Genomic DNA, 26,417 nt, shown 5'->3' with positions numbered 1-26,417 from the left:
TATTATATTATATTATCTTTATTTGGGGTTTGTTCTGTTCTATATTTTGCAATACATGCAGGATTAACAAACTCTTAAGTCAAAACCTGAACTCTGGCTTGACTAACCCTGAGCTCTCAAACTCTGTTTTCAGTTTTCTGTTTCAGAGTGATAACAGTCAATTCAATCAATTCTCAGTTAATTTGACCCTGAGTTAAGCTTGTGTAAGATGAGATAAAAAAAAAAAAGCCCATCAACAAAACACAGATAACATGATTCACCATGGAAACAAGCAGAAAAAAAAGGCTCGATCTTCTTCCTGCTTCAGTGGAGTTTTTCAAACCGAAAAAAAAAAAACCCTCGGAAAACACAGTAGCAGCTGCAAAAGAAAAAAACAAGCCGACATGGCAAAAAAAAAAAAAAGAAATAGGTTTAGCTTATTTAGTAAACATTCCATTTACACGACATATATGTGTGTTTGTGCATGACGATGTAACCCAACAGGCACAAAACAAACTTGGAAGCAATTAAAATACAGTTCAAACAATGATTTATTGCAGCTTCAGTAGCCTATACATTTGGCATCTGGGCTCTGATCACTCCCTGAAAAGGATTTCATTAAATATTCATGGAAGCAATGAGGACATATTTTAACCCCCCTGGAGCCTGAGGGTGGATGCTGGGTGGTGGTGGAGCTGAAACAATAGGCAAGCTGAACTTTGTGAAACTGAAAACCCAGAGCATCAGCTATCGGTCAACTAACTTGGTGTTTTCACTAAACCCGCTTTCTGAAACGGGACAAGGATCAAAAGAAAAGAAAAGAAAAAACAAACAGGGCACAGGTCCCAGAGCCCCTCTGACCTCGTGGCCCCTGGGATGTTACCATGTCCTACACAAGGAAACATAAGGAGGTGTAGTGTCACCTGGAGCTCCACTAGAGGGAGACACAGAGGTTTAGATAAGAAATGTCAATTTGTATCTTCAGAGTGAATGCTGGTTCAGATTGTGTCCCTTTGAATGAGATTTAATGATTTCAGTTTTTTATGTTTTCATGTGCAGTACACTGAGTTTATGTAGATAATAATAAGACTAATTCAACAACATCAATTTTGAAAATATAAAAACTACATTGATCTTATTGTGGTTTTCTGTCAGAGATGTTTATTTATTAAAGCAGAAGTAAGCGATCCGGTCGTTTTGGTTAATGCTGCGTTCCAGGCAGGCTTTTGAAACCGTAAATTACAGCTTCAAGTCACGACTTACGACTTTGTAGCGTTTCAGGCAACCCACTCGTGTTTTTCCGACCTGTTTTACCGGTGAAAGTCACTATAACGGCCACTCGTAACTTCCGACCCGTGAACTCGTACCAGATCGAACTGGTACGACTTCACAGGTCGGAAAAACACGAGTTACGGGCTGCCTTGAATGCACCATAACAGTCCTCGTCCCTACGTCACCACATTCACGGCATCCCTTGGCTGCACACACAGCCCTTCATGCCGTTCTCTCTCCTCATTGGATAAAAATTGTAGGATACGAGAAAAGTTTTCTCCTCGGCTCAGAGCAGAGCAGAGTGACTGACAGACCCGTGTTTCAGTCCAAACACTCTATGTAAGTGATTGCTGTCGGAAGATATAACTATTTAAGACTTATATTAACACAAATATATCACTTACTTAATTTAATTTAGGCTACATCATAAACCCATGCTAAAAAGAAGGACAAATTACTTATTTGATTTGATCTTTAGCAAAAAGACACTCAAATTTCACAGTAGACTATATCTGTCTATTTAGATCATAAGCTTTTAAACGTTTGGATAGACTCTTTTTCACTTGGGCTTTGTGTGTATGTGCTTTAGCTATTAATTCAAATACTTCTACTCCGTCCTCAGTGCAGTGCTAATTTCTGTGTTATCTGGGTCAGCAGGGCATTGGAAGGCTTGATGGCAGGCCTGTCACAATTATGACATCATAATCTGATCACAGTTAGGCCTGAAATGTCATATTTCCATCACTATTTCCTCGGTGAGATTTGTGATCACGTTGGGCCTTCTTCTTCTGCTATGGTTTACTTGAGTGGAGCGTCACAAACTGATTGTCTCGAGGAGCTTGATTTCTAATATTTGACAATATTGACATTAAGCTGCAAATCCAATAGCTCTTATTCTTCATAAGGTGTACTATGTGTATTATTACTACTAACTACTAATAGTGGCATGAAATGATCAGAAAAAGACAATTAAATCGTTAATCACTATTATTTGTATGTAAATTAGGCTAATCGTCAACTAAAATGTGTGGGATGTTCTACTGTACACAGGTGGTTTTACTTTAAAATGTCTTCAATTTAGCTTTCTTTTTTTCTTCAAATGACGTTTGTGGGGAACTGGGATGGGACTATATTTGACTTGACATTTTGTTGATGGGTCATCTCTCCCTAAAATTAGCACCTTCACCATCGCCTTTCAATACCTCAGCTTGCCCAATAAAAACATCATTTGGTTGCATCATCCCCAAGCGCCATCTTATTTCTTTTCAACATGGTCCAGCTGACCCCCTGGTCCTTCTCTGCCCTCTCACATCTTCTCCTTCATCAAACTTCCAGAGAGTGCCAGGCTGTATGGACCAAACCACTTTCGCGATTTTGGAGGGTGGAAGCATAGGCTACATTTGATTTAATTATTATTATTATTATTATTATTATTGTTATTATTATTCTGAAGATGCGCTACATGTCACAGTTTCTAACCACAACACCAGCCCAACAGGTCAGCAGCCCACTGGGAACTGTCGTGAATCTCCCGTGGCCACTCTGGACCACTTCACACATAGCTAAAGGATTTCAAATCTAGTTCCTCCACAGTCTGTAAAATTGAATCCCCGTGTTGCACTAGCTAAAGGTTCAATAAATAAAGTATATTCCAATGTGCTGCAAGTAGGCCTACATGTTTTGTCCACGTGTTGGGAATCGGTAGACCGGCAGCCACCATTTTGTGTATTTATGTTTATGAATGAAAATAATAAAGGCGAATAAATAGACACAGTTGATGAAGAACCGGTTTTATCTCGTGGTCTTTTATTTATCTTTACCTCTTCCACTTCGCTGCCAAAGATTACGTAATGACACGACTCGGTTCTCTGATTGGCCTAGCGTCCTGTCAATCATTGATGTGCTGGCCAATGGCAGCCGACGGCAGGCGATACAAACTAACAGCCGCCATGTTGTGTCTCCGGGGTCCTGGAGGGACGTCCGGTAGTAGACGGTGGATGTGACCGCCCGCTCGGCAGGCAGCGCGCAGGGAAGGACCGCAGCCTGAAGCCATGAGCCGTCCGTCCTCAGCCGGAGGCGGAGGTGGAGGACTCGGGGCCGGGAAAGCAGGCGGAGGGAAGCACGGGGGCTCGGGAGGCGCAGCTGCCGCCGCGGCTGCTGCTGCTGCTGCGGCGGCGGCGGCGGCGGCTGCTGCTGCTACCGCCGCCGGCGTGAGCTCCGTGTCCGGGTCTGGTTCTGCTGCCCCCTCCTCCGCAGTGTCGCTGCCCCTGGCCGGGCTGCCGGGGCAGTCCACGGAGCTCACGGCGCTGTTCGAGTGCCCGGTGTGCTTCGACTACGTCCTGCCGCCCATCCTCCAGTGTCAGGCGGGTCACCTGGTCTGCAACCAGTGCCGTCAGAAGCTGAGCTGCTGTCCGACCTGCCGCGGACCGCTGTCCCCCAGCATCCGGAACCTGGCCATGGAGAAGGTGGCCTCCACGCTGCCGTTCCCCTGCAAGGTGAGACCCCCCCCGTTCACCTGCTACCGACACCGACACAGATAACCGTTCATTTCTCATCACAACTTCCGCATCACCATGCTAACCGACAGGTGTGTGTGTGCGCGTGTCACATCATGACATCACGGGGCGCTGACAGGTTCAAAACAAAGCCTGAGTCTGGTCCGAGTCTTTGTCTGGAGGAACCGGGGTCTGGTTGTCACTGTGACGAACTTGTTAGGGTTCTCCTGAGGGGGTTGGGTGGGGTGGGGGGGTGTAATTGATTCGGATCATGAGGATGATCAGATGATGAGTGATTGTGGTGTGTGACGGGGGGGGGGGGTCAGGTTCTGTTCCAGCTGTGACAAAACCCCACTCAAAACTCCATCAACTTTTTTGATAAGAAACCTTGACACTCTCTCAGAGCTGTGTGTCTCTTCATAGGTTTGAATAAAGTTGGCATGTTTATTATTACCACTCACAAACTGAATATTTAAAGAGTGTTGAGCATGTGAGTCCACAGAGTCAAGTGTCAGACGACTCAACTTAACAGTGTTTGATGGGTAGGCCTAATGGTGTAGCCTACTGTATACAGAATATGAACATGTAGCCTACTACGGACCATTATAGACAGACAACAAGCAGTGTGATTGAGGTATTACACACTAGTGTATTTTTAATTCCACATAGTATTATAAATGTGATATGCCCCAAAAAGTAAACATAAGACTTTTATTTCTTTCTTTTTTAAAAATTCTTATCCCCTCAAAGGCTCCAGACTAACTTCTCTTACTACAGTACAATACCTACAATACAATAAAACTTTATTGTCCACCATCGTGGAAAATTGCCTTCGGCTCACTGTAAGAGGAATACATAGGCTATTTCATTAGAAACACAGTTAAATACTCTGTTAAAAAATTAGGAAACAGTTAGAACACAATTAAACATACAATAAATAAATATATATATATATATAGAGAGAGAAAAGTTGAGAGCACTAGGAGCACAGTGGCCCCCTAAGTTAAAATTTTACAAGCACAAATGGAACATTTTGTGACAAATTCCAGATCCTTTGAGTGATGTTTCTGCTGCAGACACAGAAGTGACAGCAGTAACAGAGTGAGTGCGAGCAGTAGGCTAAAGTTCAACTGCTTGTGATGCTGATTGTGCATCTGCTGCTGTCTGACACCTGGTTGGGCCATGTTTATTCATGGTTTGTATTCTATTGCACTTTACTTGTGTATTTTATGGTATTTTAATACCATGTAGTTTCTATTCTATTGCACTGATCTATACAGAGCTTTGGTCACCGTTGGTTGTTTTTAAAGAGCTTTATAAATAAAGTTTGAGTTGAGTTGAGGCACCACTGCAGCGCAGCACAGTCAGCTGGGTGAGTTCTCTGATTGGTCCTCACCGTCTGCACCTGCCTCACTAGCTTCAGGAAGACGGAGCAGCTGCTTCCGTCCCCGTACGTCCCAGAGAGCGATGCTCGGGTCAGGTGTCCACTTACCTTTGGCCACGTTGGCTCAGAGTCGACGCTGTGGCTCCATTACACAGTCGGACCCATTAAAATTGAATTGTGCCTCTGAGGTCTGAAAGCTGAGGAGCTGCTGCTGCTGGAGGTCACCGTGTGGTTAGATCATTAGATCATTCTAATGAGCAGGTGAGTCCTCACAGGTGTTGTGGTTGAAGAGAGAAACAAACTTTTCTATGCTATGGTGAAAACACACACACACTAGCGGTGTACCCATTATTCAAGTTTGACTTAAGACCTTTCCCACCTCCCAATATCTTATATAATTTATATACTGTCGTCCATAATACTTATGCCAATCAATCAAACTTTATTTATAGAGCACTTTATGCAACGAGAAGCAGCAGAAAGCCCTTTACATAAAACGGTACATTCACACAAACATATGTTAAAATCTTTGAGAAATAAAAATACAGAGGAAACATCATCTTACACTCCACACTCTAAAGTGAGGAAACACCAGAAAGGATAAAAAGAAGATGAGAGAGTGCAGAAAAATAAAAATAAAAGTAGAAAGAAAGGAGTAAATAACTGTTGAGGTCATAAAAGGATAGAAAATAGCATAAAATAAATTGAAAAATAAAAACCTTCTACTACTGGTACTGATAACATTAAACCAAAACCCAACAAAATAAAATACATAAGAATAAATAAATATTCCGACCAAAAAAAGACACAAGATCAGAAAAAATAATTGTCCAGTATTTTAGGCGTGACAGAGTCATGTCGTTATTTGCTGGTTTGTTGTAGTGGTAAAACTGAAAACAAGGTGTTCTCTGTCTCAGTACGCTGTGGGTGTGTGAGTGCAGGTTAACTGTTGTTCAGGTGTTTTGTGGCTGCAGAGAAAAGTTCTGCCTCAGAAAGAAATGCCATCAAATCTGGGCAAGAAAAAATTGGCACAAAATGCAAATAGGACAAAGAGCAACAGGGCTGATGCTTCATGCATTTATGACTGGATGATGTGAAAAAAAAGTTATCGTGATCATTACTTTTATATCAGGCGACATGAATGCATACGTAAATCAAATCACTATTTCTATCAAAAATCATTTAAAGGTGTACAGAAACGGCTATTTGTCCTGTTTGTCGCGCCTCCTCCTACGAGTTGCCACACGAGTTGCCACACGAGTTTACCCAAGTAAGGAAAACAAATTTGATTGGTCGTTATCGAGCGGGCGGGATATTCAATGCTTGGGGCGAAACCGAGCTTGGTGTGTGTCTGTGTGTGTGTGTGTGTCTCAGACGTTTGATGAGTTCATGAATACCTGTCTTCGTTTTTGTCGTGGGCAAAAATATTCAAACTAAAGCTTAATTTGTGGGGTTTTTTCTGAATAACACTGTATCACACAGTCATACACGTTTATAGGTTAAAATGGTGTATAAGTGGAAATATAATTGAAGGCTGTCAAAAGGTACAGTATTGTTACAAAGGACTGGAGAGTTTACATTAAGTGGGAGGTACACAATAAATCTAATTTTAATCAAATTTATTTGATATTTTATCTGATTCAGTGATTAATTTGTTACACGTTTGGGTTGCTTCCTAATGATTTTTTGATGTTTTAGTACCCAGCTAAACACAAGTGTGTATATTCCTTACTATCTACAGTATGTATGTGCCTTGTAGGCACTTACTTGCAAGTGTGTGTATGCAGTGTTTTATAAATCTGAATATTTTTTGTCACATCACATCTACCCTGACACTTTAGAGCGCTTCTGTCTCGACGCCGTGTTTGCCTTCATTCTGACCTGAACACGGCATGTATTGTTTGGGTCAGAAACACGCACATTTGCCTTTTTTTTTACCACTTCAGTGAGTTTAGAAACATTATTCTAAGGCTGAAAAAAACGACATGGTGTTTCTTTAATCTTGCTGTGTCTCAGTGCTGTCTTTTGGATGAGAAATTAGGTTAGATGTTCTACTGGCCTGGCCCAACCTGACCCAACTCCAGACTCAGCGTCAGGTTCCCGCGGGCCCAGGCCGGGTCAGGCCGGTGCTGAGGTCAGATCAGATTTGGCATGTTGTGCTCATTTCTGGCATTCGTGCAACTCAGAGTTGTCGTGTGAATCTTCACCAACAGACAAACCCAAGATGTTGGGTTAACGTCGGGCTCAGGCCAGGCTCTTGAGTCTTGACCCTCGCTCTGTTCCAGGCGTACGATTGGTTCAACAGCTCTTTTCTCTTTCTCATTGGCTGTTCATATTGTTCTGTTGACCTTGTATCAACTGTGTCTTTCTGTAAGCTAAAGCTATTTAGCATCAACTTTATTTTTTATTGTTATATTGCCCAGCCCTATAAGCTTAGTCAACAATTTCACTCCCATTATGTCTGCTGACTGCGTGTGTGTGTAAGTGTGTGTGGTCCTTAATGTGATGAATCTCATCCTCCTGAGTGCTCAGTGAACTCTCTATTAGTGTGTAATTCAATTAGTGTGTGTGTGTGTGTGTGTGTGTGTGTGTGTGTGTGTGTGTGTGTGTGTGTGTGTGTGGTTTTTTTTTTTTACAGCTCCTCCTCCTCCTTTAGTTTTATTGATTTTCTTTTTCTCTGTGTTCAACTGACTAAAAACCAGTGGTGTGACATCACAGCTGGGGGCGGGGCATGTGAAGTCGTCCACTTTCAGTCACTTAGTGTGAATCCCACTTTTAAAATCTGAACATGATGTTCTGTTCATTTTTTGTTTCTTGCCTTAATGATCTTGTAGACCCTATCAATACGCTGGAACTGATGTTGTAGGACGACTGTAGAGGTCAGAGACATGGTCGTTATGGTTACGATTACAAAGGCATGCTGTGTCTCCATTCAAATACTTCCATATGCTACACTGTCATGCAGTATACTTTATACATATTTCAGGGATGTGATTCTTCCAGATTTTTATACATGAAAACGCGACCCTCGTAAATCATGCAAATCCGCTTTTTTTTTTGAGAAGGGGGGTGGGGGGATAGGACCGGCGGAGCGCCTGACCGCCATTACCCACCATTAAACCCACACAGCCATAGGTGTTGATATTGCCCCAACCACTGAGCAGTAACGTAATAAGAAGACGTAGCGGTGGTAGTCGGTGTTTTGTCTTTATCGTTATTTTGTTATTATTAGTGGTGGTGGAAATGCTGGGCGAGCCGACCAGCGTTTCCTTACTTTCGGTTTCGCAGCGAGTCATGAGAATAACGCAGCCGAATCGCCATTTATGGTCGGAACTACGACGGTATGTGAACCTCTGTGAACCTCTGACTTTATTATTGATGAATGAAAACATGAGTCCGTCTTGCGCCGGTCAAAGAATTTCACGGTGCGCGCGGAGGCTCATAAATGTAGTGTGAAAACGCTTCGCTTTTCCAAAACTCCTCGTTCTCCCTTTAAATAAGGGTGAAAATACCTACTTTACAATGTTAAAGTTGGAGGACCATTGTTGTCTCGGTAACAATAAACCCGTGGTCACAGATGTTGGGTCAGAGAAACAACCGGTTGTGTGTTTTATCGACTTCCTTGTTGGTTTATGAACATTTGGCCCTTAATGGCCATGAAATGAGATGGTCTCCATGATCTTTGCTGTTCCCACTACTGGTGTTGCAACACAGAAGGTGGCTACTGTTGCCAAGCAACCTTGACAACGCCTGACATTTTCTGCATAGAAACTTGGAGGTTTTCAGGCCCCTGGTGTTAACGGTTGAACTTTGGTGAAACACAGTACTGACCTTTAACAGTGTGGCCCCCAGCCTCTGTCTGTGGGCTTTATTTTAACCACCGCTGTGCAAGGAATCCTGATCCGTTGGCGTTAAAAGGATCCTACGGTGGCCCTGATGGCACAAGAATTACAAAACGCAAACGTGCTACAGATTCAGAACCCACTCAAGTCTGTTTTTTTGTACACACACATAATTATTACAATGTCTGACCTATGTCACGATAATAGATTCTTTTGGTACGATTATTGTCAGAGAAATAACCACGGCATTATGATTATCACAATTATTATGCATTAATTAATTCCACAACACTATTAATGTGTAAAATCAAATATAGTTAAGATATAAATTACTAAATATAAAATATTTTAAATATCTATTAAAACATGACCAATTATTAATCCGCCAGGGGCACTGTTTGAAATATTCAAGTCATTAATTGTCATCGATACCAAATGTTTAAGTTAATTTTGATCTTTTTTTAAAATTACAAATGACATTCCAGCATTTAAATTCCCACCAATTCAATGATACTGGTCCATACGTAAATGGACCAGTATCTGTGCATTTACCTTTACTTTGGCGCAACATCTGCTGACACAGTTCATAAATCATCTTTTTTGGAAAGTGACAGTATTTAGGAATCTTTTCGATCAATTAATTGTGGCGTTTAATAGTGAAAACAAGTAACTGTGACATCCCTAGTCTGACCTGATGATGGCGCTGAAGGAAAAGTCTTGATGAGGATCAGAAGCAGCACTGGTTCACTGGTTCACTCAAAGAAACTGATTCCAGATTTGACTGTGTCAACTAGAAAATGACTGAAATCAATCAGTCAGTCCATCAGTTTGTCAATTAGTTTATCTAAGCTCTTTAACAAACAGATACAAGGAGTGTGTGTTTGTGTGTGTGTTTGTTGGGGGGGGGGGGGGGGGGGGGGCGGTGGACAGATGCTGTGAGGAGGAGGGAGAGAGGGCTGAGCGATACTCCCCTTTTATTCTCCCTCTCTCTTTCTCTCAGCTTTCTTTCTCCCCGCCCCCACTGTGTGTGTGTGTTTGTGTAGCGTATGTGTGTGTGTCTGTGTGCGCGTGCTGCAGCGTCTCAGTGCGGTCGGTTGGAGGACGAATGTTTTTCTGCCGCTCAGCCAGAGAGCGGTGGAGAGACATTAACACGAAGCCAGGGAGAGAAGGGGAGAGAGAGAGAGAGAGAGAGAATTTCACTGTGTGTGTGTTTGTGTGTGTGAGCTGCTGTTATTCACCGGCAGGCAGTCAGTCAGTCGGACACCACACAGCCTAGAGTGTGTGTGCGTGTGTCTGTGTGTGTGTGTTTGTCTCTGAATGTGCGTTTATATTCTCGGTTTCTTCATTTTTTTTTCCACCACAGAAGAATTTTTTTTTTCTTCTGCTGCAGTAGGAGAGAGAGAGCGGGCGAGCGAGGTTGAGCTGCATTACCGCTGCGTCTTCAACACCAACAGGAGCTGGTATGTGTGTGTGTGTGTGTGTGTGTGTGTGTGTGTGTGCGTGTGTGTGTGTGTGTTAGAGGTGGGCACATTCCTGTGCTGATTGATTATCTATCAGGTATCGGAGTGTGTTAGATGTCATGTCAGAGTGATGATGTCACACGTGTTTGATGTTATGGAGACGATCAGCTGATTGTGTGTTTAGCTTCCTCACTTCTCATCTTCAATGTTTTAGAAACAGGAAGTAGAATAAAGCGTAGTCATGTGACTAGCAGAACTTTGGACGTCTCGAGAGTCAGGACTTCATCACCTGGCCTCTCTTGGGGCGGTGGGGGAGGGGGAGGGGGGGTCACTGAGTCCTGTCTCTGGTGGTTCTGGTTCACTTGATTAAAAAGCAGGTCCCCGCTCCTGGTCCTGGTCCTGGTCCTGGTCCTGGTCTGGACTGGGTGTTGTGGAGCCAGAGAGCGACGTGGATCGGCTGCCAGGCGGCGGTTTAATCTCCCTGCTACATGATCTCCACGTGGCCCCACGGTCTGTCCAAACAGCTGCTGACCAGCTGCTGTCTCTGTTTTCGTCCCGCTGTCTGTCTGCGGATCTACAGGGAGCAGAGAGGGACAAACAACAGACTCCCGAGTTCAGAGCCGCTGAACGTCAGGTCGCTGATTATTGACTGTTGATTGAGTATTGATTAAAGCCCGGAGCGGGGCAGCAGCTGCTACAGCCCAGGCTCTAATGTGTCTAATGACTCGGCCTGGAGTTTAAACCAGAGGTGAAACTATTTGTCCAACAGCAAATTAAGTGGCAACGGTTAACTAATTGACTAAAGTAGGGTTGCACTAACAAGGTTTGATTAAATCTCAGATTAGCTCTAATCACAGTTCAGTAAAACTAGGTTTAGAATTAAGACGTTGAGACACCCTTTTATCTTCAACAATAGTTTTTAGCCAAGTTTAGTGATTTTAACTAAGTTCAGTCATCAGGACAAGTATCAACATTACAATTGAATTAATTAATAATCAGCTTCTGTCAGGACCTAGTGAATATTAAAGAGTGGCGAAGGGAGCTATTAAAGGGATAGTTCACCCAAAATTCAAATTTCACTAATTTTCTACTCACCCTCATGTCAACTAAGGGCTGGGAGAAGTTTCAGACTCATCCGTGAAGCGGGGTTCCGTGCAGCAGTGCATGTCCATATGACGGTTGCGAACGGGGCTCACTTTTCTTCGTCCAAAAAGACACACCAAAAAAACATCCAAATACCTCCACACAGCTCGTCTGTCCCTCTTGTATTGAAGCTCCGACATGAGAAATTGTTCCGAAAAAAATGTAATAAGTCTATATTTTAAGCTTGTTTGTAGCGGAAGCTCCCAGTGTCTCAGTTCACGGATCTGCCGGTGCTTAAAATTTAGACTTATTTAATTTTTTTGAGAACAATTTCTCATGTCAGGGCTTCAATACAAGAGGGACATTACAGAAGAAGAGAAGAAGGCTCCCAGTGGGAAGACGGTATCAATAAAAAAGAGATACTATTTTTAGGCCACGTCAGCCAGCTGTCAAATAACCAGAACCACCAGGAGAGTCTTGTGCCTGTGGTGAGGAACGTCCAGGAGGATATTTGGAAGTAATATATACGTATATGTGTGTGTGTGTGTGTGTGTGTCTGTGGTAGTTGAGTGTGTGTGATGCTGTGTCCGGCCTCCTGCCTGCCTCTCCTCAGGGAGTTGGCTCAGTGGCGCTGCCTGCTGGGCTGGCATCGCCACCACGGAGTTGGTTCGTCTAGCGCGGCAGGGCTAACCGCTAACCCCGGACATCAACAGCAACAACAGCAGCAGCAGCTACAGCAGGGGTCAGAGGTCAGGGACAGGGCCGCTCGACCTGTCGGCCGTACCAAACCGCTGACGAGCAGCCAGGTGAGTCCTGGGTAATACGGGACAGTTACTTTGTGGTTCTGTTTGAACAGAGGCCTGGTACTGATTCTGATGGTCCCATACCAAAACCTGATGTTTACTGTTGTTCATATGGATCAACATCTTCTCTTCAGCACCGGTTAGCTGGGAAAATAAACACCTGTTTGAGGAGTCAACAACAAACAGACTAGGGCTGCCCCATAGACTGTAAAAAGAATGGACGTAGCATCCGTGACGTCACCCATTGGTTGTGACTCAAATATGGCGGCCTGAACAGCGCCATGTTGGATTGGCCGGCCGAGAACCCGCCCACTGGCCTCGAAGCAGCCTGTCTCCAGACCGCTCCGGACCTGTCACTCAACGTTTCCGCGCCCTAATTGGCCAGAGTTTTAACCTAATAACAGTAAAACGGTAGATTTTTAAAAAAAATACACCCCCCTCAGAGTGTGTGCGGGGATAGAAACTATCGATTGTGACCAAAAAACGTTCTGACACCAGGCTTTGATCATGTTTATTGAGGATGTAAAGTCGCCGATTTTAACATGGGGATCTATGGAGAATGCTGCTTTCTGACACCAGCCCCCAGAGGAAGCCGAGGGGATTGCAGTTTTCTGAACGCGGAAGTGAGCTTCACTTCTCAGACCGACAACTGCCCCCTTGGACTGCCCCCGACCAAAGATTTTGTTGGTCGACCAGTAGTCATCACTTATGGCGATTAGCCGACTAATCAACCCCCCCCCCCCCCGCCCCGCCCCGTCGGACACGTTCTGCCATAGTAGCTCACACACACAAACGCACACAAACACACACATCACACATCACACAGCTTATGAAGTTGATTAAAAGTTAACTGTCTCAATACCAGTGTTGCCTCTGGCTTTCTTTTTCTTTTTTTGCCCGCGGTCAGGTTGAGAATTAATTAATTAATGCTTGTGACTCCGGCCGTGTTGGGTCCGAGAATCAACAAGCCGGTCGCGTTTTACCCATAGACTTACCGGCAGTATGCCCGTTTATCACCAATAAACACAGTAGATGAGGAGGGAGTGACTGAGCTCAGGCTGTGAGACAGGTGGGGTGGGGGGTCCGCGGCGTGGAGCGGTGCGGGTCTCTGACTGCAGCGGGGACTATCATGTCTCTGCTCCACTGTGAGATCGAACGCTGGTGAGCGCTGTGGGACGGAGCCGGGGCTCACGACAGCACCCGCTAATGGTTTAAAACAGCGGTGGAACTTTGGAAAAAGTCGCTTTTGACAAAAATAAAAGAGAGAGAGACCTGCCGTGCCGTGTAAAAAAAACAACAACACGTCACGACTTCCTGTATCTGGCCCTTCAAAATAAAAGCCCCATAGCCTTTCATATACAGTTCAGTCATTGATTTTGACTTAATTTTGACAAGACACGGCTCCAAATGTTTTTTTTTTTTTTCCTGCGACCAATCGACCAATGAAATTTTGGTCGGCTAATGATTTTTTGGTCGACCAGTGCTTGGACGACTATTTGGGGGCAGCCCTAAAACAGACAACCTTCATTCTTCAGCTGGGTGTTTATTTAGATGAGATAAAGATTTTAATGATTTTAATGACCTGTCGTCTAACATCATTGTTCATTTGACTAGTTGATTGCATGCTGACCATAACCAACTGTCAATAAAAATGGAGGTTGCCTCTGTAGTGCTCAGAATGGGCTGCTTTGCCGTTGCCGTCTTGGCAGTATCTGACTCCGCCCACTAACTTCCTGCAAATCTAAAAATGGACAAATACTAAATCTACAATTCTGGATTGATTCATAAACTTCAAAAATCTATTTTTATTTCTATTAACCTTTCCTCCATCTCTCTGCGCGTCCTCACAGGCTTCCTTACACAGCGTTGCAAAGTTAAATTGCTGCAAACAACTCTAACTGTTTACCGATAAGATTAAAATGCTCTATTGAATGTCTGTGACGAGGCTTGTGCCGATCAGCAACCCGATCCTCTATCGTCGAGTGAGAGGATGATCAGTGTTTTGTTTTTTGTTTTTCTCTTATAAGTCACACACACGCTACTACGGCTGATCGGCGCTCAGATGGAGGTTAGATCTTCACAGCTGAACACCAGGCTGAAGAGAGATGGACAGCAGAGGCTTTTTTTTTAGATTGATAATCGATTTTGAATCAAATCGAATCGTGAGACACCCAAAGATTCACATCCCTAGTAAGCATGTGTATTTCTGCTGTTAAACTGGACATTTTAAGCCTATAGGGACAGTTTAGCGGTCAGTAGAGGAACCACAGCTTCTGCTTTAGATTGAACGCTGAATGCCACAGTGAGCAGACGGTGAGCAGCAGAAAGGTGGAGTTGTGGACTGGCCTGCAGCTGCTGTTTCCACCATGGCTGGAAATCTCAGTGCCACAGACTCTACATGTTGCACTAATAGCATCATTTTGTGCAACTGTCCGTCTCTTGCGAGAGCATAACATCATTGTTTTGCACGACACGTGTAACAAAATAGAAGGAACCAATAGGTGTGGATGTGGATGGACTGAAAGAGATGGAACTGGTCTGATTTTCTGTGACGACTGGTCTTAAACCTGAACACCACACCACATCGTCACAGTGTCTGTTTTGTAAAAGACCTTGGTGGTGTTTTCTTGTAAATAAGCGAAAGTTGTAGGGCTGCCCCCAAATAGTCGACCAAGCACTTGTCGACCAAAAAATCATTAGCCGACCAAAATTTCATTGGTCGATTGGTCGCAGGAAAAAAAAAAAAAACATTTGGAGCCGTGTCTTGTCAAAATTAAGCCAACATCAATGACTGAACTGTATATGAAAGGTTATGGGGCTTTTATTTTGAACCCATAGACATATGTCTATGCCCGCACCGCTCCACGCCGCGGACCCCCACCCCCGCACCCCCGTCACACAGCCTGAGCTCAGTAACTTTTTACCCTCCTCATCTAGGCCTACTGTGTTTATTGGTGATAAACGGGCATTCTGCCCGTAATAACGGTGAAACCCGACCGGCTTGTTGTTGAATCTCGGACCCAACACGGCCGGAGTCACGAGCATTAATTCATTAATTCTCAACCTGACTGCGGGCAAAAAAAAAATTTTTTTTTAATTTTCATTTATAAAATTTTTTCCCCACAAGGTGGGGGGTCGATTAGTCGACTAATCGCCATAAGTGACGACTACTGGTCGACCAACAAAATCTTTGGTCGGGGGCAGCCCTAGAAAGTTGTAGCTATTGACATTCAGCCTCTCTCACCAAAGTGCGGGTTACAGCTCATAAAGCCATTAATTATTCTATTATTGCAGACAGATGGTCTTAAAGGTCCTAAAAGCTGAATGTTGTCTGTCCAGTGTCATTGTGAAGGCTGTAGTGAGGACTGCAGCCTGTGGGGGGCGCTGCCAGGACCTCTCACTGTCAGTCCGGTTTTATATCTGATAAGGTCCTCATTTCATCTGGTTAATTGTCTCATTAATCTCATTAAAGCATTGATTTAAACTGACTCCACCAATGAAGTCCCACACACAGAGGCTGGTTATTGATCGTGGTGAAACAGGCTCAGTACATTTCTTCGGCCTGTGGATCATGTCTTGGTCTGTGCAGAACCTGGTCCAGTTCCACTTCTGTTGAGGGATCCGTTCATCTCTGTTTCCCATCAGACAGATGTCCAGCATCGGGTTGAAGATGCTTCATGTGCACCTGGATGTTGCTGATGGCTCGATAATGTTTTCTTATGGCAGATTTCCAAATCAATAATCAAAGATCTTCAGGACCTGAAGAGCTCAGATAGTTTCTCAGCATCTTGTTGTTTTTTACGGCAATTCATAAAGTAATGCATAGAGAGTAAACAAACAATTAAAAGAAGAATTCAAGTAAAAGTTAATAAATAGTAAATGATAAAAAGGAGAGTGACAATAAATCTTGTTCTTATGGACACGATGTCCTCAATACTAATGGATGAAAACACACTTTAATTATATTGTAAGTTTTTGCAGTTCAAATTGTTTTGTGAATTTGTAGCATGTGTGTTGAACTCCACCGTACAAATGTGATAAAACCTCTCTGTAGCCAGAATCTAGCGCTGTTAGGATTAGGCAAAGTTTGGACCTTTGGTTTTTTAAATCAGTTTTTACATAGGTGTGTGTGTGTGTGTGTGTGTGTGTGTGTGTGTGTGTGGTGTGTGTGTGTGTGTGTGTGTGTGTGTGTGTGTGTGTGTGTGTGTGTGTGTGTGTGTGTGTGTGTGTGTGTGTGTGTGTGTGTGTGTGTGTGTGTGTGTGTGTGGCTGGAGCTTGAAGCTCAGGTCGTTGGTGGCATCTTGTTTTTTCAGGCTGTCGACCTTTCCAGGAAGCAGCTGCTGTGCTCTGACCTGCAGCACATGAATTTTTAATCAGACAAATGGCGAGGCCGACTACTGAGACACACACACACACACACATACACTCTCTGCCCGTGGTAATCTAATCACTAGTCCACTGTTTGTTTGACCATTAATCAATAATGATTTCTTTTTTTATTTTTGGTCCTGTGTCTCACGATGATGTCATGATACTGTAGCAGAGGTTTTAGTTTTTGTCACCATTTGAATTCCTCGATTCTCATTTGAAACGTTGCTGCTGCAAGGAATTGTGGGATGGCATGTCTTCTTTTCTTTTCACCATGGAAGTATTTAAAGGTGAAAATGCCACATGGCTTTGTTTTCATCAAATACCCACACTTTAGACCTGTGATTCTCAAAGTGTGGGATGCGCCCCACTGGTCTGGTCACTGGTCGCAGGAATTACTACAAAGTTTCCATTTCATGTTTTTTTTTTCCCCTCACTAGTTTTCGTTTTCATATAACATTTATTTATATGCAGATTTGAGAGGGAGGGAGGAACAGACAGTAGCTCAGGTTTGACGATGAGAAAATGCAGACACTTCACAGACTTCATTTTGTAAGAACAGACTAAGTTGAACTATGTTGATTTAGTGAACAGTGACATGTTGGATATAAACACTATACTAAGCAACATATACTCACCCTCATTTATTATCATTCTGGAATTATAATATCTCTACCAGCTATGTTAGAAATATTTAACATTACATGAACACCAATAGCAGCACCGTTCATCCAGGAGCGTATTGATATTTCGGTAACAACCAGACCCATTTTAACAAGGGATGGGTATCGGGTACCAATTTAGTACCGGTTCTTGATACCCATCCCTTGTTAAAATGTGGCAAAAATAAATCATCAGCTCTCTAATTCCCTTTTTTTAGTCAAAATTAGTTGGTATTAGGGTTTTTTTTGTTTTTAAGAAGGTGTTTGAGTTGAGCTGCCAGCTGCTGCCAGCAGCTCCAGATCCATAACATTTCCTCACCCCTTGGTCGCACTGCACGCGGAAGTTGAGCGAGTGCACTGCGCGCGGCTTCTCGGGCGCTTGCGTGGTCGCACTGGGAGCGTAGTTCTTCTCCTCTCTCCGCGCCCGTCAGACATCGACTGCAGTCGCCCATACTCGTATTCACTCGGTTTTACACACACACATGTTATTGTGTGCGTGTGTCTCGTGTGCAGACGCAACTGACAAATATTTAGGCTATAGACGGACAAGCAACAGCTTAATTAATCATCATTTTATTGATTTTATTTTGAAAATTGACCAGATTCTCTCGCCTTTTCTGTGCCCGACTTCCTGTCTGGTACGATCTGGTCTATGCAGCTTGACAGACTGCGCGCTCGGCGCTCGCAGCTCGCGTGAAAAATAGAAATGAACCGTTCTGAAGCGCTGCAGGCGCGCACACTGCACTCCACAGCGCGAGATGTGCGACCAGGCAGACCAGTTAACATGTGCGCCGATCTGAAACTGCCTCCGCTCCAGGGCGCTGCGCTTCGGTTCCGCGTCCAGTGCGACCAAGCTGTCAGGCTGCTGCTGCTGTCAGTGTCACACTCTCCTGGGTTTCTCTGTCTCAGGTGATCTGATCAGTGTTCAGGTGTGAGACGAGCCAAGATGCATTCAGAGTGTCTCTGAGATATGATCACTCACACAATTTCAGATGTGGTTTGGACATCTACATAAACACCTGTTTATTTATAGATAAAACGGGAGGTGAGATCTAAGTTCAGGGGATGGATAGAGATACATTATAGATCAGGCGTTGAAGAACTCAGAGCTGATGGATCACTGCGTTGTGCTCGTGGTTGAAGCGCGTTGTGCAGCCGACACATGTGACGGCAGTGAGTGGATGCATCTGAGCCGACCAATCAGCAGGCGTCTCCCGGGCCGCAGCAGATCGAATGCAGAAACCAGAGTGAATGTGGTTTCTGTGTCCTCACTCCGTCTCCGTCTCCCTGTCGTCTTCAATACCTCTCTTCTCTCTCTCCTCATCTTTATGGATGCTCTCTCTCTCTTTCTCTGTCTCATTCAAACAGCATCCCTAACGCCCGTCCTCCTGGCACGGTGCCTGCCTGTTTTCATACCTCATTACTCTCCTCATCACCTCATCTCCCCCTTTTCCTCCCCCCTCCTCCCACCACCACCACACTATAGGCTCCTCATCTCTCTGTAGGAGCTGTTGTTTAAGATGAAAGAGGAGGAGGAGGAGGAGAGACAATCCCATCACTGTGACCTTCAGCATCTCGGAAAATTGTGGAGAAAGCTGCAGCCATTACATTACAATCAAACACACACACACACACACACACACACACACACACACACACACACACACACACACATACACACACGTTTCTGTCCCAAACCCATTATCCACACCTCAAAGCAGTCCTTTAAACATCAACCTGAAGGCGCTCTTCATAAAGACAGCACGAACCCCTCGCACACACACATCTCTCTGATGCTATATTTATAACCCAGCATGCCTCACTTCATTTGGATTAGTTAAATGAGGAGATAATGAATATGCAGGCTGTTCTCTCAGGCTCAGCGGTGACAGTTTAGTGTGAGGAGAAACAGAAAGGCACAGAGCACAATAGACTCAGTACACCAGTGTGGATGGAATTCTGCTGTAGCCTCTGACATGGTGTTTTGTGATTGGCTGTGAGGTGTGAAACCAGACGGTGCAGCCAGCCAGACACCTGTGAGTGACGCAGGTGCTTTTTGAAGCCAGTGATTGTTTATAAAGACAATGTTTCCTATCACTTCTTACCGCTGTGTGGAAATGAAGCCAAAACATCCAGGGAGCGCCGCCATCTCCACTGATGGAGCTGTCAGTCAGTCAGTCATCACCCCACACGATGATGAGCACCATTTGGTCTTTGCTAAGATTTATAATAGGGCTGGGACAATAGCTTTTTTCTCCAGTTTTAATTCTTTACAATTTTTTGAGTACCGATTCCATTTAAATTGTGATTCTTCAATATTGCCGTTTTTTGTTTGCTCCAGACCACCAGACCCAGGAGTCCAGATTAACTTTTTTTTACTAGGAGCACAGTGGCCCCTAACTTATATAGGAAGCAGAAATTTTTGGGGTACACACCGTAATTTGACTTGCAAAGCAAATATTCACATTTTGCCTTGTTTCTGAGTAGGTCTGTGAGATCTAACTTTGCTATTCGAATTATTTTCAAAATGAGAACATCTGAAAACTGACATTCCAATGCGTGCCTTCCACAACGACGCAAATTAACGTAGTGCGTCGCAACGTTCAGGGTAGTAAACATGTTGATAAAACAAACAATGTTGTTGTTGTGCATGACGTAGATCTGCAGCTTCAAATTTACGCGCAGTTTTTTTAATTGCCCGTTTATTCGGCTGGAGCGGTGCGCCTACGTGTTCCCACACTACACGCACGATCTGTTGCACCACTACTTATAATATTTAGATTTCCCTTCTTGAAGTTTTATATTGAATTGGTAAATCTTAAATGTGTTGCATGTTACTTAACAGATTTGGTTGAAATGCCCTTTAATGGACACGGGATGTAATAATAAGCTGATATAGGTGAATATGACGAGGTAAAAACATTAAACATTGAATTTTAAACATTAAAAATTTGAATATAATTTGAATATTTAACATAAGAAGTGTTAGAAATTCAATCTGATTTGGGGGAAGATTGACAGCCCAATTACTGATAAATACTTGACTGATGATTATCCTCTAAATCAGGATTTGCCTCTGGTACACCGGGGTTACCAGGGAGAAAGTATGTATCCGTTGTTTGCTTAGCCAACGTCAAAATTATTGGTTGCCCATGCGCTAGTAGGTCTAGAATTTAAGGGGAAAAAGCCTCCATTTAGTCTGCAGCCCTGAGACCTGATGTGAAAAAGTTGAATGATGATGATCATAGGATAAGCTGCACAGTGATGTTTGCTACATCTCCTGTGTCTCTGATTTAATACAATCTGTAAGGATGCAGCAGTCTGACAATCCATCGGTCCCAGAGACCCTCCTCATGTTTTATCAGTTCTCCTCTCAGCAACAAAGAAATCAGGTATATTGATTTCCAGTTTGTTTTTGCAAACATCAAGTTCACTCAGCGGCTCCATTCCTGATGAAGATGTTTGTCTGCGATGCATCCACTGTTACCTACTGCATCACTCCCTCTGACCCCATGTGTCGGATGGGCAGAGCAGCGCTCTCACACACCTGACAGCACCCTGCAGCACTGACACACACACACACACACACACACACTGACACTCTGCTCTGGGCGGGAGTGTCAGAGAGGACTAAATGTTCCAAAGTGTGATTACATGTTTTTATGTAAGAACAGAATCACAAGTGACCTGTGAACACCAGTGAAGGTTGAACACCAGTGAAGCTGATCAGGTGCACTGCAGACTGATGAAGGGTTCATCACACATGGGTTAATGATGAAAAGTGACTGTCTGATTGCTCTGGGTGTGTTCCTGAATTCAACCTGAACTGGACTTAGCATCTGTTGAGTTTATCAGTGTTTATTTGTATAGCCCATTTTTACAAACAGTTTGTCTCAAAGGGCTTTACACAGCATCATAACAACATCTTCGGTCCTTAGACCCTCACATCCACTGAGGAAATGCTCCAAGAAAACTCTTTAAACAGGGACAAAACAGGAGAAAGCTCAGGGTGAGCAACAGAGGAGGGATCCCTCATCCAGGACAGACAGACGTGACATAGATGTTGTAAAACAGACAAAGGAATATGGGATAATATGGAAATTCTGTTATTTTTACTCTTACAAAATAAAAAGTATTTAAGTGCCAGATTGAACAGTAGTAAAACCTTTTCCCAATCCCTGTACTAAACTGCAGTTTCTATCTAAAGTCAGGAGAGACCCCCCTCCCTGGTCTGTCCTCATTAATGCAGCCTGCGGTGGTTTTCATGTCATCCCAGACCTCCGTCAAGCTGTTGTTCTGCTGCCTCTGCTCCACCTTCCTTCTGTATTCCTCTTCCTCCTCTCTCTGCTTGACTTGCCCCCTGCACATGTTTCAGCTCCATGGTCATTTTTAGAACGGCAGAGCAGAGCAGCGAGCTGCTCAGAGCTACGCTAAAGAGGCTAACTAACAATGAGATAATAACAGAACGTTACGAGACAGAGTTGTTTTAGAGGTAAATGCAGAGACTGCTTGATGAAAAACTGTCCCTGACAGGTACACGCATCAGCAGTTTTGCATGAATTCACCTTAAAAACAACTCTGCCTGGTAACGTTCTGTTATTATTTCATAGTGTGGTGAATGTGCAGGTCACAACCAGATGTTGGATTGTGTATTTGATGAGTTTGATGAGGGAAACCAAGAAATCCCATGAGCCTCCGTAGCGTAGCTCTGAGCAGCTTGCGGCTCTGCTCCACTATTCTAAAGCTTGCACCGACAATTAAAGGTAACGAACCTACTGCTATGACTATAGGGATTATGGCAATGGGCCAATTTGCCAAAATGCTGAACTATCCCTTTAAGGACGTTCTTGACGTTACTGGTAACCCAAGACTTGTTATCAGGGAAGCAGCTCAAACTTTTGAGTCAGTAACACAGTGTGTGACCCCCTCAGTGCTTCCTGCAGGACACCCCAGGTAGAGAGTCCCTCAGAGCCCCCTCTGCCTCAGGAGACCATTTCCTGAAGGATCCTGTGGCTTGAGGTTGTTTCTGGACCAGGACCAGTGTATGATCAGGTCTGGTGAGTGGAGGCAGGGAGTGGCAGTGTGAGCCTCCCTCACAGACAGTCTAATGTCTGGCAGTGTGGATTCTAGTGTTTAATGGATAGTCTCCAGAGACAGTGATGATTGCATCTCAATGCAAATGTGTTTGGAGTCTGGCAATGATGGAGTCTCAGCGTGGCCCAACGGGAAATGGAAAAGCAAACAACAATGTGAGAACTCTCTGGGCACGTGGAAAGGTGAATGAATACAAGTCCCCCTCTTTTTGGGGTTTACCATTTTAGCGTCTCTGTTTGTGCTCACTGTTGTAAATCCCAGCAGATCCACATTAGCATCCGCAATGTTTAGGAATAAGTTTCAGAGAAGCAAAGTAAACTCTGCTCGAAATTATGGGTCACTGTTAAAATTTCACACACTTAGTACGTTTACATGACCAGCTAAGTCAAGCTATGAGCAAGCATAGCGGTCCACAGCTTTCCTTTTTTTGTCTCGCTGGTCGCACTGTGTGAAATGCACTCAATTCTTTGCCAGGTTTGGGCCGACATCTGTCCTACACTTTGTGTTATCTTTACTGTTGTGGAGCATGCACACATGCATTGTCCAGTTTAACTCTGATTAAGGTTTATACATGCTGATGTGATTTTCAATCACATAATTTGGGTGTTTTAGTCGGATAAGGAGAACTCCGATATTAGTCAGACTAATGTGTTTACATGCACTTCAGTTGTCCAGTTATAGTCAGGTTAAGGTTTTTCAACCGTCATGTAAACGTACTGAGTAATGTCGTGGCAGCACACTGGTGCAGTGGTCAGCACAGCAGGGGGCCTAGAGCCTTTCTGGGTGGGGTTTGCATGTTCTCCCTGTGCCTGAGTGGGTTCTTTTGAGGTTGTGGGGGTGGGGTGTCCTGCCATTGTAATCGGTTTAGACAACAAAAGAGTACGCTCTCTGCAAACATGGAGTGATTGAGGGAAACGAAAATGTTCATCAATAAGCGTCATACAGTGTTCACCACCCCCCTCCCACCCCCCACCCCCGCAGGAAAAGCAAATGTAGATTTAAGATCAATGAAAACACTGTGCCTTACACACCACTACAGTCTCAGATTCAAATTAGACCTCAATATTCATTTTTGCCCAAGGTAAAAGTTTGACTCGGTGATAACACATGACTCAGTTTTGTGTCTGGTGGTTCTCAGCCCTGTTTCAACTATTATGATAATGGAGTGCAGCTTATGTAAGAGTGTCAGAGCTTAGAGCTGAAGCCCATTTGGTATTTATAGAACGATTAATAACTGTCTTCTCATTGGACAGTTTGGTCCTCAACACATCACTAGTTGAATGACTCTCTGGTCCAGAAATAGAGGGAGGTGGGGGGTGTTATTTGGACTGGGGGTCACTAACAGAGTCATCGGTCATATTCTTTTTTTCCACTTCTTTCACATCAAATGTTTTCTGTGGAAATCAGCTTGCGAAGACGATCAAGATTTAGGGTCAATAGATTTCTTCAGTAGTTCTACAGATTTTCCAAGTCCTGACTCTCTAGAAATTCTCACATTCGACCCTGTAGTGACACCAGACCAAACAATATGTCCTCAATGCTCAAAGCAGGGGGAGATGTCTTTTGTTTGACGGGGCAAATCACTTGCCGTGTAAAAAAAACAAAAAACACAATGACAAAAAAAACTGACAGCGAGTGCGTGTCACGACTTCCTGTATCTGGCCCTTCAAATTAAAAGCCCTATAGCCTTTCATATACAGTTCAGTCATATTGTTTTGAGTTAATTTTGACAAGACACGGCTCCAAATGTTGGTTTGTTGGTTGCAGAAAAAAACAAAAAAGTTTTTTTCTGCAACCAATCGACCAATGGTTGGCTGTGATTTTTTGGTCAACCAATGCTTGGCTGACCAAAAAAATCACTTGATCATATCTTTTCCCCCAGTTATTTAGTTTTCCCAACAATTGATCAGATTATGTGAAATGTGACTTTAATACTCACTTCCTGTCTCTTGTCCTCCACCTCCAGTACTCGTCGGCTGGATGTCTGCTGACCCTCCACCACAGCGAGAAGCCCGACCACGAGGAAGTGTGCGAGTTCAGGCCGTACACCTGCCCATGCCCCGGGGCCACCTGCAAATGGCACGGCTCCCTGGAGGCCGTCATGCCCCACCTGATGCACGCTCACAAATCCATCACCACTCTGCAGGTCGGCACCGAGACACCACCCCCAACAGACCAGAAGGCCCGGCACCACACCACGCACCACACCACGCCCTCAGATCAGAGCTGGACGAACCTCAACCAAGATGTTTTATCTATATATGTCTTCTTTTGTCTGCAGGGTGAGGACATTGTCTTCCTGGCGACGGACATCAACCTGCCCGGCGCCGTGGACTGGGTGATGATGCAGTCGTGCTTCAGCCACCACTTCATGCTGGTCCTGGAGAAGCAGGAGAAGTACGAGGGCCACCAGCAGTTCTTCGCCGTGGTGCTGCTCATCGGCACGCGCAAGCAGGCCGAGAACTTCGCCTACCGCCTGGAGCTCAACGGCAACCGGCGCCGGCTCACCTGGGAGGCCACGCCGCGCTCCATCCACGACGGGGTGGCGGCCGCCATCATGAACAGCGACTGCCTGGTGTTCGACACCTCCATCGCCCACCTGTTCGCCGACAACGGCAACCTGGGGATCAACGTCACCATCTCCATGTGCTGAGGGAGGAGAGGACTCCGACAGACAGACGGCACAGACCCTTTACCCTCTGCGCTCACAGGAAGTCATGGACACCTCTAGAGACACGGCTGCTGTGCAGCTGGACTCGTTTGTACAACAGGACGTTTGCAGCAGAACGCTGGCTCTGACTTGTTCGATATCCAAACAGGAAGTGGACGGCATCGTGTGTCCGTCCCTCTTGAACTGATGAAGAAGAGGTCGGACCCGGTCTCGCTGGAGGACCGAAGGACACGCCACTTCCTGTCAGGGTCATCTGACTTCCTGTCATCGTGTTCACAGCATCCTGGTCCTCCCTTCTGTGATTGGTCCAAACTTGACACAGACACATCTTTGATTGACAGTCGTCTCAGCCTATCACTGCAGGTCATTCCGTTGCTTTGAGCAGTTAGGCCAGCGGGCGTGGCCCTGTCTCCATAGTAACATTTATCGTTATAAATTCTCTTAGAAAATCAACTCTCAAATGTTTATATAGTATGTTTATAAAATAAGGTAAATACCTGATGTATAAAGGTCCAACTGTGTCTTACAGATGCTGAACAGCTGGCTGGGTTATAGTCACACCACAGCAAACGATTATTGTCTAAAGATGAATAGATTTGTTTATCATTCATTCTTTAAAATATCACTAAGATAAAACAGAAAACAATTAACGGCTGAATGGAAAGGTGCACATTATATCTCTGATGATTGACTGACTATTGCAGCTTCACTGGTCATGTGATCTCACAGGAAATACACAACAATACACAACCTGCTGTCAAACATCAGAAGAATCGCACAAAACTTATGGGAATGGCTAGTGTGACGTCACGATTCACTTCCGTGTCCAACCCCTGCTGCTAACGTATGCAGCAATGCATGTTCTTCATTGCTGTCCCCCAAAACACACGCACACGCACACACACACACATTTATAAATTAAATATAGACGTTATATGAGCTAACATAGCACTATCTACTAGCTAACTAACGTTAACCTCCGTGACTGGACCACCGCGATCCACTGGTTCACTGGCCTCCTCCGGTAGTATTTACACATGTATACGGTCGCATTGTTTACGTTGTGTGTTTTAATTAATCCTGTAACACACAGTGTGACCGCGGTGCGGCACGGTGACCACAGGCTCAGTGTGCAGAGGGACGAGAACACAGCTGTTTCTTTCGTCCCCACAGTGACTCCCGACACTTAAACCTGAGCTGCTTCTATACTGAAAAACTCTCAGTCAAAAAAAGTCAAACTTTAGGATGTGGAGGACTAATTAATCTGTCTAACCGTCTGTGACACCTGAAACCGTAAACACAGC

The 26,417-nt window shown here is 44.4% G+C and overlaps 1 protein-coding gene across 1 annotated transcript; it reads left to right on the top strand.

Annotated features, from left to right (window-relative positions):
- Positions 1-3,156: 3,156 nt before the first annotated feature.
- Positions 3,157-25,912, top strand: siah2l (seven in absentia homolog 2 (Drosophila)-like). The gene is made up of 3 exons (XM_085798783.1): positions 3,157-3,746; positions 24,409-24,588; positions 24,724-25,912. Exons 1-3 carry the CDS (start codon positions 3,303-3,305, stop codon positions 25,093-25,095), a joined length of 996 nt encoding a protein of 331 aa, XP_085654909.1. The 5' UTR covers positions 3,157-3,302; the 3' UTR covers positions 25,096-25,912.
- Positions 25,913-26,417: the final 505 nt, after the last annotated feature.

Source organism: Trachurus japonicus, chromosome 14 (genome assembly GCF_045865225.1).
Source record: "Trachurus japonicus isolate A0001 chromosome 14, Traja_1.0".
In the NCBI taxonomy this organism is placed as follows: Eukaryota; Metazoa; Chordata; class Actinopteri; order Carangiformes; family Carangidae; genus Trachurus; species Trachurus japonicus.
This window is presented reverse-complemented; position numbering and strand designations above follow the sequence as displayed.